The 13,043-nt window shown below is 56.3% G+C and overlaps 1 protein-coding gene across 11 annotated transcripts in view; it reads left to right on the top strand.

Moving 5' to 3' along the window:
- The window catches only part of DCDC2C (doublecortin domain containing 2C), a 111,660-nt gene that overhangs the window by 36,734 nt on the left and 61,883 nt on the right, over window positions 1–13,043 (top strand). For all 11 annotated transcript variants that reach the window (XM_042933752.1, XM_042933755.1, XM_042933754.1 and 8 more), the window contains 2 exons: window positions 4,098–4,224; window positions 6,820–6,920. In XM_042933752.1, coding sequence (XP_042789686.1) covers window positions 4,098–4,224; window positions 6,820–6,920 — 228 coding nt within the window. The remainder of the gene's footprint in view (window positions 1–4,097; window positions 4,225–6,819; window positions 6,921–13,043) is intronic.

The following is a 13,043-nucleotide window of genomic DNA, read 5'->3' as shown; positions in this document are numbered from 1 at the left end:
GTAAGCAGAAAACAGACCCCCGGGTTACAGGGGAGCAGTGTGACATAGTTTAGTTGGTAGCTTGCTTCGTTTCTTAGCAACACGTAAGATAACCACGTGCCTCATGGCATTTGGTCCCATGAAACGAGAAGAAAAATACCGGGCAGGGGCACTGGCATGTCTGGGTGGTTGTGGATGAGAGAGCGGGAGAGGTCAGGGTGGCCCAGGGCTCAGTTAAGTTGAGCTGTGACTGTTTCAGTCCTCTGAAAATAACGAATGAATCTACTCTTTGTTTTTTTTTTAATGTTTATTTATTTACTTTGAGAGAAAGAGAGGTAGAGAGAGGGAGGGAGGGAGAGAGAGAATCCCAAGCAGACTCTGTCTGCACTGTCAGCACAGGCCCCGACGAGGGTCTTGAACCCACAAACCGTGAGATCATGACCTGAGCCAAAACTGAGTCAGACATGTACCCGACTGAGTCACTCAGGCACCACTGAACAGACATATTCTAATTTTGTTATAGCAGATTCAGTTTGACAGCAGCTGCATTTACTGTGATTTTGTATCCATTGCTTTCCAAAGAAGCGAGGCTAATTTAATAAATGTTTAAAGCTGCATTCCTATATTAAAATGAGTATTTGAATGTACAAGCCTCCGTAAGATATCAGTGGCTAATTAATAAGCATTGTTATTATATCACATCCACAACCAGACCATTCATGTTACCTACTTCTCTTTTGGGCACAGAACACAAAAAACGTTGTCTGTGAACAGAAACGGAGAGAAAAACATTGACAAGTTAAAGCCGTGTGTGTGTGTGTGTGTGTGTGTGTGTGTGTGAAACAGTCATAGAGACGCATACAACGGGACACACACACTTTAGTGACCGTCTAAACTGTAAAGTGCAGTGCGGAGTAAGGGCTTTGGAAATGCCATTTGCAGGCTAATAACATCAAGACCATAGCAGTATCACACAGCATCCACGGCTGCGTCTGTGCGTGCCTCTAGTGGCCGGAAGGTGCGACAGTCAGGTCCAAATGTTAGCAATCTTTCACTTTAATAATGCTTGGAGTCGGGGCTGGCTCACCGATGCGAAACCTCACCTGCCTGGAAACGGGACACTCCCTCAGCACTCAGCGCTGGCTTTGCCCCCCAGAGTGGCTTGACTCTGAACCTGACTCAATCAGGTGGTCCCTGTTCCCCAAGCAGACGAGCTAATTCAGCCACGGTACCTTGGGAGGCTCTTCCCTGTGCCTGAGCAAGACTGTGACAGCAGCAGGAAAGCATAGAGTGAATGAGATGGGCTCCGCAGAAAAGTGACAGTTCCCAGAGCACTACAGAGAAGCAAGCACAGGATGCCTCTGGCGTGTTTTCTGGAAATGTCTGTAGTAGGAAAAAGAAACATGAAATTGAAAAAGCAGCACCTGTCGCCTCTGTAAGGTGCCTGCCCTGATTTCCACTCCGGACTCGGGGCAGGGAGGAGTGGGGAGCAGAGGGTGACGTCTGAAAGTCTCCCCACGGGGGCGGGAGCAGCGGGTTCCCTGTTTTCCTGCTCAACCCGTCCATTCCCAGAACTGCTGTAAATGCGCGTTGCTCTGACAGGCGACACGCAGAGTGTCCACTGTGGCCGGAGGCGCGTGTCAAGCTGACGGCAGCCCCGCCGGGTCCTGGGGGAGCTCTGGCCCGAGGGGCGCCAGAAGCTGCAGGCGCGTGGCCGTGGGGCCGTGTAGGCCGCCGGGTGGGGCGCGGACCAGGGGTCCTCTGCCTGGAACGTGGCCACGTCGGAGCAGGACCCGTAGGCGAGGCTGCAGGCCGCACCGGAGGGCGTGGCGGCTCTCGGGGAGCGTGGCAGGTTGGGGGCGCGTGGGGGGCCCCCCGTGGGCACGGGAAGGCAGGCTGGGCCGGCGGTGCAGGCCAGTGTGTGTGTGTGTGTGTGTGTGTGTGTGTGTGCGTGTGTGTGTGTGTGTGTGTGTGTGCGTGTGTGTGTGTGTGTGTGTGTAATGTGAGCCTGGTCGGGCCCTGCCCTGTCTTTGCTCCCTTCCTGTGCCCCTGCTTGTCCCGCATCCTCTACTCGGTTCATGAAACCAGCAGAGATGCAGAGCAGCTGTCGGGATCCCTTCACCGAGCACGGACTGTGTTTGCCGGGCACCGGGGATGCAGAGGGCTCGGCCGTGCTCTGGCGACCACGTGCAGCATTACAGGGGACACGGCACAGGGCCCTCGAGGTTGGCTTGTGCTGGGATTTGAAGCGAGGGGGGAGGGGAGCTGGAAGGGCAAGGGGGCAGGGAGGGGTGGGTGTGCGGGGCCAGGAAGGCGGGTGGGCTTGGGCTTGAGGGTCCCAGCTCCAAGCTGAGGCACGTGAACAGCACCCTGAGGTTGCAAGAACTCCCGCCCGTTTGAAAGGCAGAAGGAGATCAGATCACGCTCGCACCTCGCTCACTCGCCGGGCATTTACCGCGTGCCCGCTATGTGCCGGCTCGGGAATTCATGGTCAGACAAGCAAACGTCCCCGGTCCTGTGCCCTCCAGCCTTCGGGTGGTGACCGGTGAACGAAAAACACCCTGAACAAGCCACCCAGAGACGAAGGAAGATTGCGTCCAGCGCCGGGCGAGGGGGAGGAAGGAGACTGGGCGTGCGGGTGAGTGCGGCAGGGTGTCCTCGCGGACAGGGGACAAGCCAGGGTTTGGGCTAAGACTTGGCAAGAAGCCAAACCAGGGCGGCTCTAGGTTTCACTGGACGCTGTGGAGATAAGGTGCTCTTAAAAACTCGAGTTTCCTTCAGGTACTTAGGTATGAGAGTAAACAGTAAAATCGACTTATTGACATCGTGCCCTCTCTTCACCTGCTGTGGTGCTGGCCTGAAGTTCTGTGTGTCTCAGGTGACCTTCCAGGGCGCCGTCGACCAGCTAATTTTCATCTCGTGGCCGGAGCCTGGGGTGACGGGGCCGGTGGCCGGGCCGCGGCTCTTCTTGGCCTTCGCCGTGCGTTTTGCTCTGTGCCGAGTGCTGCTTTGTGTCCCCGTGAGGAGGCCGGGACGATTCTGTGTCCTGTCCCTTGAGTCTGACTTCAGGGGTGACACACTAAGTACCTGGTGTCTTTGTCTGAGAGGCTGACGATATGGCAAATGATCACAAGAAGGAGGTGTCGGTGATGCTCGGAGAGTGAAGCAGGTTTGCAGAATCGCACCCCCAGCTGCTTCCAGCAGACCCGCACCTGGGACCGTGCTCTGTCTCAAAGACCGGTTCTACCGAGACCTCGCTTCCTATACTTACTTACTGGAGCAGGACTTCGAGTTTTAGGAAAGCCCCTTGGAACAGGTAGAAAGAGTTTGCTTGGGTCTTGTATTCGGTCGTGGGGTGATTTTCACACTTGAATTTCTGCGGGAAGAAAACACGGGCGGTTTGCGCCGTGAATGTACCAATGGTGCAAGGTAGGTGTTTTAGTTTGACGTTTTCTCAGGTGCCTTAGGGAGCTCGGGAGGAACCTCTGCACAGTCCTGCCTGCATTCGCTCCGAATACCTCGGCAAAGGTAGGGCTAAGGAAAACCTCGGGATGGTTTGTGTCGTGAAGATGGTTCGTGGGACGGAGCCGGGATGGTGTGTGGGGTTAGTTCATCGTACGCTGCGATCCCCCCGTGCTTGGTCACTACTGTCTGTAGATCTTTAAAGACGTCCGAGTTTCCCTTTATCTTAACCCAAAATGAACCTGCCACATGTTTATTTGTTTATTTTTATCCAAGATGCTCCGCCTTGCCCAGAAGCTCCAGTGGGAATAGTTTCGTAGTTGTTGAAACAGTGATTTTTATTAGGCTGTTAGGCGTGTCGAGAACCACACGGACCCGCTCAGACTCTCCCGTTCCCTTCCAGAGCTTTCCCTCATTTTGTCAGGTACGTGGGCACCTTGGGTTAGTAGGACAGCGCCTCCCTTTCCTGGTGAGAGAGACGAAGAGAAGTGCCCGAGGCGGAGCCGTCCAGATGGTGCCAGAAGGGACGCCTCTTCCGGGTTGCTGAGCGAGGCAGTCAAGGAGCCGTGTGCTTGCTCTGACGGTTCTCACGGTGACTGGTAAGACTCGGTGCTCTGCTGTTCCCACCACACTTTGATTCTTGATTTGTACCTTAGGAGGATTCCAAAGGAAAAGAAACGCATAAGTATGACAGCATTCCCCGTAAGGAACGGGATTCTGTTTTTTACGCCAGAGCGGGGAAGAAGACGACGCTGGTGGAACCCTCATTCCAAAGCGGTTCAGGTAACGTGAATTTCGTTTGGCTGCCGGCATTAAAAAAATGCTTTCGGGGCCAGTTTCACCGCAAAGATATGACTTGTGACTATCTGGTTTTAACACTCGATGGGTGACTATCTGGTTTATTAATGAGACATTCACCTCGAGGGACCGTGGTGGTGAGAGGAGAAAAACAAAATCCCGAGGAAGGCAGTGGGGCTCTCGGACCAGGAGGCCCTGCCAGATCAGTACGGTAATTCTGTGCCTCTGTGTACGTCAGGGTGGGACGTGCTCTCCCTGAGGACCAGGCAGGCGGTAAACAACCCACAGACAAGTTAGCCTTTGGAGGGAGACGTGAAACTAAAATCCGTCTGAATGGTTTAGGCTTATCTTTTGAGTCGGCGGGACATTTAAAAGATTAAACTTTGGAGCTGATTTTAAAATGAAATAATTGCTCAGCTCCTGCTTCTACTCTGCGGAGACCTGGCTGGGAGGGGCCTGACTCCTGGTTTGGAGGGGCCTGACTGGCTGGGAGGGGCTTGACTGGCTGGGAGGGGCCTGAGCCTTGTCTGGGGGTGGGCCTGAGCCTTGGCTGGGAGGGGCCTGACTGGCTGGGAGGGGCTTGACTGGCTGGGAGGGGGCCTGAGCCTTGTCTGGGAGGGGCCTGAGCCTTGGCTGGGAGGGGCCTGACTGGCTGGGAGGGGCTTGACTGGCTGGGAGGGGCCTGAGCCTTGTCTGGGGGTGGGCCTGAGCCTTGGCTGGGAGGGGCCTGACTGGCTGGGAGGGGCTTGACTGGCTGGGAGGGGGCCTGAGCCTTGTCTGGGAGGGGCCTGAGCCTTGGCTGGGAGGGGCCTGACTGGCTGGGAGGGGCTTGACTGGCTGGGAGGGGCCTGAGCCTTGGCTGGGAGGGGCCTGACTAGCTGGGAGGGGCTTGAGCCTTGGCTGGGAGGGGCCTGACTGGCTGGGCGGGGCTTGACTGGCTGGGAGGGGCCTGAGTCCCGGCTGGGAGGGGCTGAGCCCTGGCTGGGAGCCAGCCCCGTGTTCCATCAGCATGTGTCACAGGTGTTTTGACGGTGGCTGGTTACGCAGAGGATAGGATCCTGGAAAGGAGGGCTCCCCTTTGCTTCTCGGCAGCATTTGACAACTTTTGGAAGTCATTTTTCTTAGAGCCCCTCCCTCCCTTGGTGCTCCCTTCGGTTTCCTCCATTCTCTGCTCTGATTGTATCTTGGCTTCCCGGGAACCCTCTGCTTGTTTCCAGGCTACAGACTCCAAGGTCTTCCTGCCGCCTCTCTCCTGCTCCCCGCCCTCCCCCTTCGGACCTTCCCATCCCAGCTGAAGGCGTCGTCCTGCTGTGTGCCAGGCTCGGGTCTGCACGTGGGGCGCTCAGACGTCCCTCTCTAGCCACTGTTCCTGGCCGGTGGGCACGGCCCGCGCCGTGTTCTGATACAACCCGACCATGCCCAGGTTGGGCCTAACACCAGAGCCTACTGAGCCTATAGTACTGTAGGTTATACTAGAGTACTGTAGATTATACCGCAGAGCACTGGAGGTTATGCTCCGGGATGCTATAACATATCAACAGTAATAGAGAATTTAATCAGCACACGTAAAATGTCTTTCTTGGCAAAGCCTGTCCCACATGGCTTGTATCAGACCTTCCCTCCGGGAAGCCGTGTGCTGTGCTGGGGCCCAGGTTCCGGCCGTGGCCCTCCCAAGTCTGGGGCCCTGGGCAAATTCCTGATCTACCAATGGGCACGGTAGTTTTGTGGGGGGCTTGCATGAGTGCCAGTTGTCCAGCGGACAGAAGAGGGCCTGGAACACGTGAGGTCCCCGTGGATGCCACCCTCTGCCTTCTCCTCATCCCTTCTCTGGGAGCAGGGCCCCCCACAGCCCAGGACTGGGGGACGGTCCTCCTGGGGGTGAGGGCCAGGAAGGGGAGGGGGGAAGGACAGGAAGAAGTGGAATGAGCTGTGGCCCATCCCGTGTTGGGTCACTGAGCCCATCACGGCCACGGTTACACCCTCTAGGTGAAGGAAGCGGCTGCCTCCTTTTCTTTTTGCTGTCACTTTTGCTGGGGTGAGGATAAAGTTTTCGACAACCTCGGGACTTTGTAAGCAGTAATCCACCCCATCGTAATGCCGATGGGCTGATTCTTGTCTGTCGGCTTAGCTGACTACCTCGCAGGGCACAATTTTAACACCTCGTTTGTTAGAACTCATTTCCTCCAAACCCAGACTCCTTTCGCTCATTACTTCCAAATAAGTTCTTGACGTAATTTTGAGGTAACAAAGGTACATGTGCTCAGAATATGATTCTGCTGCCCGGGGGTTGCTTTGTGTTTATTTCTCACTGAGCTAACTGGACACGCGCTGGTCGAGCGATCACCGTGTTTCATCCGCGGGACTGAGTCCCGTGGTGGGTAGGACACAGCGATGACCGTGACTTCAGGGTCTAGGAGCTTCGTGGAGACAGGGGTGTGGACCCGGGGCCCCCGGGCGGGCCGCCCCACGTGACCACGGCACGGCAGGCTCAGAGGACGCCAAGCTGTGACGTCGGTTTGGGACAGAAGCTGTGCGGTGGCCATTGGCCCAAGAACCCCACGTGTGTTTTTTTTCCTCCAGAAGGTGACGTGTTTAGAGCCCAGACTCCAAGCACGGATACCCAGGAGGCGCCAGAAGTCAAAGAAGACAGCAGTCTGCAGGTGGAGGTGCCGGGGGACCAGGTGCGTAGCTGCATCACGAGACCGTGCCCCCCGCCTTCGATTCAGCTCCGTCAGCCCCTGCCGACTGCGGTCTCCTCCTCCTCCCCTCCCCCCGGCTCGCCTGGCCTCTGGAATGTTCTGTGCCCTCTCCAGTCAGCTACTGTTTATCCTACATCATGTGTTTTCCTGCCCGCGCCTCTCCCTGGAGGGTTCTTCTGCTATGGGGACCCTTCTGAGCGCTTGTCACAGTTTGTGACCGCAGAGTTAGCTTTGTTGTTACTGGATGAGGCAGGGGACGGCCTGCTGTGCTCACGGGCACAGTTTCTCGTGGGGAGGGGGCCCTTGATAACCACTGGGGGATGACAGGGTGATGGAACGAGAGGCGTACGGGGTCGTGTGATTGGGAATCACAGGTCATCGACTTTCTAGCTTTCTGACCTCAGACCCCCGACTCCTTATCCACGTGGAGGCGGCGGGGGGGGGGGGGGGGACGTGTGAGTGCCTGGTACAGGGCCTGATGCACGCTGGGCCCCTCTCTCTGCTTCCTTCCTTGGGGCTCACGGAGGCGTGACACAGAGAGTGAGGAAGGCCCGGGGGGGGGGAGGGAAGTGGGGAAGGTGTGGGGAGTGAGCCTCGGCCTGCACAGGAGCAAACGCGCGGCGGCCTGGTCCCCCCTGCTTCCCGCCCAGCTCGGCCCCACGCCCCCTGGGAGTGCACGTCACGTCTGCACGGGTCTGTGGCCCCAAGCCCTGCTCCCGCCCAGGGCGGGCGGGCCGGGTGGGCTCTAAAATGCACAGCTTTGTCCGCAGTATCTGCCTGAGAGCACGTAAGCACATTTCTCATCCTCAGTCTTTGAGAAAACAGCGTATCTTCCGCAGAAGGTCCGTGTCCGCATCCGAGGGCCATCTTTGTCCTTCTGGAACGGACGCGGCCCCAGCCCTGTGCTTACGGTCACAGAGGACCCGGCCGGGGCGACAGTGACCTCCTGGCTCCTCTTTTGAAAATCAGTCACTCTTAATTGTCTCCCTTTATTATTAACCTCTGATATTTTTCTTTCCGGTGACAGGTTCACAAACTTTACAGGCCGCGTCAAGTCTCTAGCACTTCCTCTGGAATGTTCTGTGCCCTCTCCAGTCAGCTACTGTTTCCACCCCATTGAGCACGTTCCCCACGTGTCCCGTTGTAGTTTCTAAATCGCGAGTAATGTTCTTTATTCCTTTCTTCGACGTGACAAACAGTGACCAAAAGATTTCGTTTTCTCATAAAATCCCGACTAGCAGGCTAAGTATTTCTACTGCACCTTTAAGGAATTTCTGTAGTAAATAAATTAAGACATTTTAGGCAGTCCCTTTCATACCAGAATTAGCACCCCCCCACCCCCTTCCAACGTTGATTATTTTCCTCGGTAAGTTACTGTTCTGGGCTGTGGACTCAGCGTCTGATGCAAGTTTTGAACACAAGCGAACCCCTGGTGTCACGAATACTATGTGCATCACCGTGATCGATACACGCACTGCTGAGTTCCCGTTGCTGGTACCGTATTTGATTTCCGCTGTATCCGTGGCCGTGTGGTGACTTGGGTTCCCCAGAGGGGTGTGTGTAGGGGGAGGAGAGACAGGCAGACCGCAGGTGCTTGTCCGTGGAGGGGAGTGGCGGGGGTGAGGGAGGCGCTCGGAGAGAGGAGGCTGGCGCCACGGCGGGGGAGCCCAGGGCGGTCAGAGAGGATGGCTGTTGTACTGCTCTCTTTCTCTTTTAAATGTTTACTCATTTTGAGAGAGAGAGAGAGAGAGAGCACACGCGTGCAACCAGGGGAGGGGCAGAGAGAGGCTCTCAGGCAGGCTCCACGCCTAGCGCGGAGCCCGAGGTGGGTCTCAGTCCCAGGGCTGTGAGATCCTGACCTGAGCTGATACCAAGAGTCAGATGCTCGGCCGACTGAGCCAGCCAGGCGCCCCCATATGTGTTGCTTTCTAACTTGCCTCTCCACACCAGGGAGGGCCGATGCCTCCGTGGACCGGGGCTCCCTAGCTGTCAGGAGATGATATTAAAGCAACTTCTGTGCCTTTGAGGGACAAGGGGACAGGGGACTCCCAGCTCTGGCGGCATCGATGGGCATAAAGATGGGGGAGTGGGGGCCACGTCAGTAGTGCCTGTGTGGTGTGTGGACCGGTGGGGCCAGAGGGGAGGGCCTGGAGGGGCTGCTTGAGGTGGGGGGGCCTTCTCACCGCCCATTTCCTCACACCCAGCAGGTGCTTATAAGTCCCATTGAAGAGATACGAGAAAATCCCAAGCGATGGCACAGTGGGTGAGGGGCACCGCAGGTTGGAGTGAAGCGGCTTCACTAGGCAGACCGGGTCCCCAGCTGAGCTCTGCGTCTTTGAAAACAAGGTCCCTGTGGTCAGTAGGTTTGGGAAGCACCGCCCTTCCCATCCCACCCCGGGGGACCCACATCCGGTGCTTCAGAGAGGCCCTAAACTTAAGATCCTGTGTAAGCTTTTAGTTAACTCCAATCTCCTTCCCCAGGAATGGCTTTCCTTCTAGGGTCCCCAGGAGACATGGCACAGGCCCTGCCAGTGTGCGGTATCCGAGGACTTTTTCCTGCCCTGGGGAGGGAGGAAGGTGGTCTTGTGGAGCGGGGAAGCAGGAAGTGGTTTGGCAGGTCCCCTGGGCGGGGTCCTCGCTGCAGTTTTTGGCTCTTACAATCTGTGCAAAAATGGCATCCAGATATTAAGACACTGATGATTTAACGATGTTGCAGTTCTGATTAAAGGTACATGTGTTTCACAAAAGCGATGTCTTCTGCCAGATTTAAGGTGACGTTTCTTTTTATAAACACTTAAAAAAGACGGAAAAGTGCCTAGAGTTGCAGGCTCTGTTTATATGATTGTTTGCGGGGTCGAAGGGGGGATAATTCAGCGTTTCTGACCAACTCTCCTCTGGTGCAGAGACCCCGGCAGGTGCTAGGCACGTCCGGTCGGTGCTCGGAAGGGCGGGCCTCCTGAGATCACAGAGGCCTGGGGCCGGGTCCCACGGCTGCTGAGATGCGGTTCCTTCAGAGTCCCCAGGCTCAGTACAAGAGGAGCGTGTCCTGGCTCAGATTCCCGTGCAAGCAGAGCAAGGCCGCCGAACTTTAATTCATTCCACTCCCCAGAAAGCGCTAAGAACGAGACACTAAAGAAGGTAAAACCAAAACAATTTGGAGTCACGAGGAGGAGGCCAGTCTGTCTGTGGAATCTGCAGATTGTTTAGTTAGAAAAAACAGTGGAGCTTTAAGGCGTTGGCACCTCTAGGTGTGGGGAGGAACTCGGACTATGCTCACGAAGGGCGTTCGGGTGCGCGCGTTAACGAATGAGTTGAAAAGCGTCGTTAGTGCTCTGTTGGAGGCTTCTAGCTGTAAAGAGCAGCGAACCTGCAGAGAAGTGGCTTAAACCCGAGGAGCACTTATGGGCCCACGTGACTTAGCCTGGAGGCCTCCCGTGTGACGGGCCCATGTGACAGAAGCCTGGAGGCCTCCCGTGTGACGGGCCGGCCGAAGCTGGCGGCTCAGAGGCCCAGTGGTGTCACTGGCGGGCTGGTTCTGGGCACCGCTGTGCCCAGCCTCCCTCTGCACGTTGAGTGTTGGCCTCGGCTTTGTTTCCCCACAGACTCCGGACGTTCGCCTCCAGCCTGGGCGCCGCGCTGAGACGCGTGGACACGCACTGAGACACGTGGAGCAGAAGGATGGAGAGGCCGTTTCCTTCCCTGTGCCCTTCCCCTCTGGAAACGCGCCGCCTGTGTCTGTCTGCCAAGTCCCCGTCAGCAGCTGGGGGCAGGCGAGGGGGCTTGGGTGGTGGGGACTAATCTGGTTCTGGAGTCTGGGGAGGGCCCAGGCTCTTCTGGATGGTAGGGTTGCTGCCCGGGACTGGGCTCTCCTTTTAGCAAAGGGGACGAGATGAGGGGTGGCTGGGGGCAGGTGGCCCCGGGGTCCACGCGAATCTGTGGTCTTCGCGGTGGACGTGGCTGTCCTCCCGCTTTCTCCTGGGCTCGCTCCTGTCTCCTCAGAGCCCCTCGAGACTCTCGTGGCGTCAGTTATCGAATCCCCCTCTCCGCTCTCGTGGGTCCTCCTGGCTGGACGGTTCGCGGGCCGGAAGCCAGCCGGGCCTGAGCAGAACGCTCCCTCCCGTGGCCTCCCTCTTTTTTGTAAGACTTTATTTTTAAGCAATCTCTTTGCCCAGTGTGGGGCTCGAGCTCACGACCCCGAGGTCAAGAGTCGCACGCTCCTCTGATGAGCCTGCGAGGCGCCTTAGTCTTCTTTGCAGACTCTGTGTTCTCAGCCTGGCGCTTAAGGTCAAAGGTCAGCATGGGTCAGGTCGGGCAGCTCTTCTTCTCCCTCCAGACTTTTCCCCAGACAGAGCTCTCCACCACCGGGACGCCAGCTCTCTCCTGGGCTGCAGACACACACTCACATCTACAGACGCACACACATCCAGAGACACACACATCTACTCACTTGCACACCCAGACACACGCACACACATGTGCGCACACACACCTACATATGACACACACTCAGACACTCAGATATGTGCACACACACACATGCACACACATACACGTACATGTACACACATACCTCCGCATTTACACACACGTCCAGACACACACACGCCAATATACCTCCACGCCTCCACATACACACATGCACACACATCTCCACATACACACATCCAGACATACATACACACACAAATATACATCCACACATACAAACATGTGTCTGTACACACACACACATCCAGACACACACACACTATGAGTTGACATCATGCATTAGATGTTCTGAGATGCCGAACATACGTGTTCTTCCACACGTCCCCAAACCACGGAGGCCATGGACATATGACACCTGTTCATCCAGTGGACAGAAAGAAACTCAGAGATATTTCCAAGAGCCACCTTTTCCCACTCTTCCATATCCAGACCATCTCAATGGCTGCAAGCTTTACCTCCTAATAACATGTCCGGAAGCGACCCACTCTGTCCGTCTACACCACCGTCCGGCTGGCCTCAACTACTGCCGTCCCCTGGCTGCACTACTGTGATCACAGCACGGTTCCCTTTGCCTGGGATAGTCTTCCTTTGCCTTCATATATGAACGTGTCTCATCTCTCATAGTTCAGGTTGTACCGAGGGAGCATTCGGCGGTCTCCCATGTATGTTAACCCGCGTCGTGTCCTATTTAACTCCATGTGTCTCTCTTACAGAGTGTATCACTGTTGTGGTTTTGTACTTAATTGTGTGACTCGATTAACATTTGCTTCCCCCCATGACGAAGCTTCTCGGGGGCCACACTGGTTTGCATTCGCTGTCCCTATTGTATCTCAGCATCGTGGGACCCAGGCATTCCGTGTGTACTGCTGAGTAAATGAAGCAATGGTTGACATCACTGATGCTTTGAAAGAATGTGCTTTTCATGTTTATTTTTCGTGTGATTGGAGCAGTCCCCGCAGAATCTTATTCATTGTGATTACTTTCCCATGTGGACTGTAGGAAGAGAGCCCTCATACAGTGTTTGAGTTTTCAGAACGTTTGGATAACGGAGGTCGGGCTAGCGGCAACGGCCGTGGGGCAGCCGCCCACACGTCTACACAGCCACGGACTCCGGTCTTGCTCCTTCGAGGATCCGCTGGCGGGGGCTGGTGGGTCCTTAGGGCTCATCATGACCACCAGCTGTGGTCACCTGGTGAGAGGCTACTTCTCCACCCACCTTATTTAACTCAGGTGTGGCTTTGCGACCTGCCTTCACTGCAGACGGGTGAGCGGACTTAACGAGCCACACTTCCTGGCAGAGACGTAATGTGTAAACTCCACACCGCCCGTCTTCCTCTGTAATCATGGAAACGTGAGGAGTAGGTGTCCCCGTCGGTCGGGCATCCTGGGTGACCGTGATGAGCAGCAGACCCCCTGGCCAGCCCGCAGTGGACATGAGGCGCGTGCACTTGGCGTGATGGTCGCTACAGTCTCACCCGCCTACTCCGACTGGTATAGGCATATAACGGAAGTAGCCCCTGGGGGGCCCTTTCTTTCTGTGCCACAGAACCACATGGTTTTCCCCGAGTCGAGAGGTTCCAGGGTGCCAGTTAAAGACAGCTCACTGCCTCTTGCAAA

Source organism: Panthera leo, chromosome A3 (assembly GCF_018350215.1).
Source record: "Panthera leo isolate Ple1 chromosome A3, P.leo_Ple1_pat1.1, whole genome shotgun sequence".
NCBI classification, from domain to species: Eukaryota; Metazoa; Chordata; class Mammalia; order Carnivora; family Felidae; genus Panthera; species Panthera leo.
This window is presented reverse-complemented; position numbering and strand designations above follow the sequence as displayed.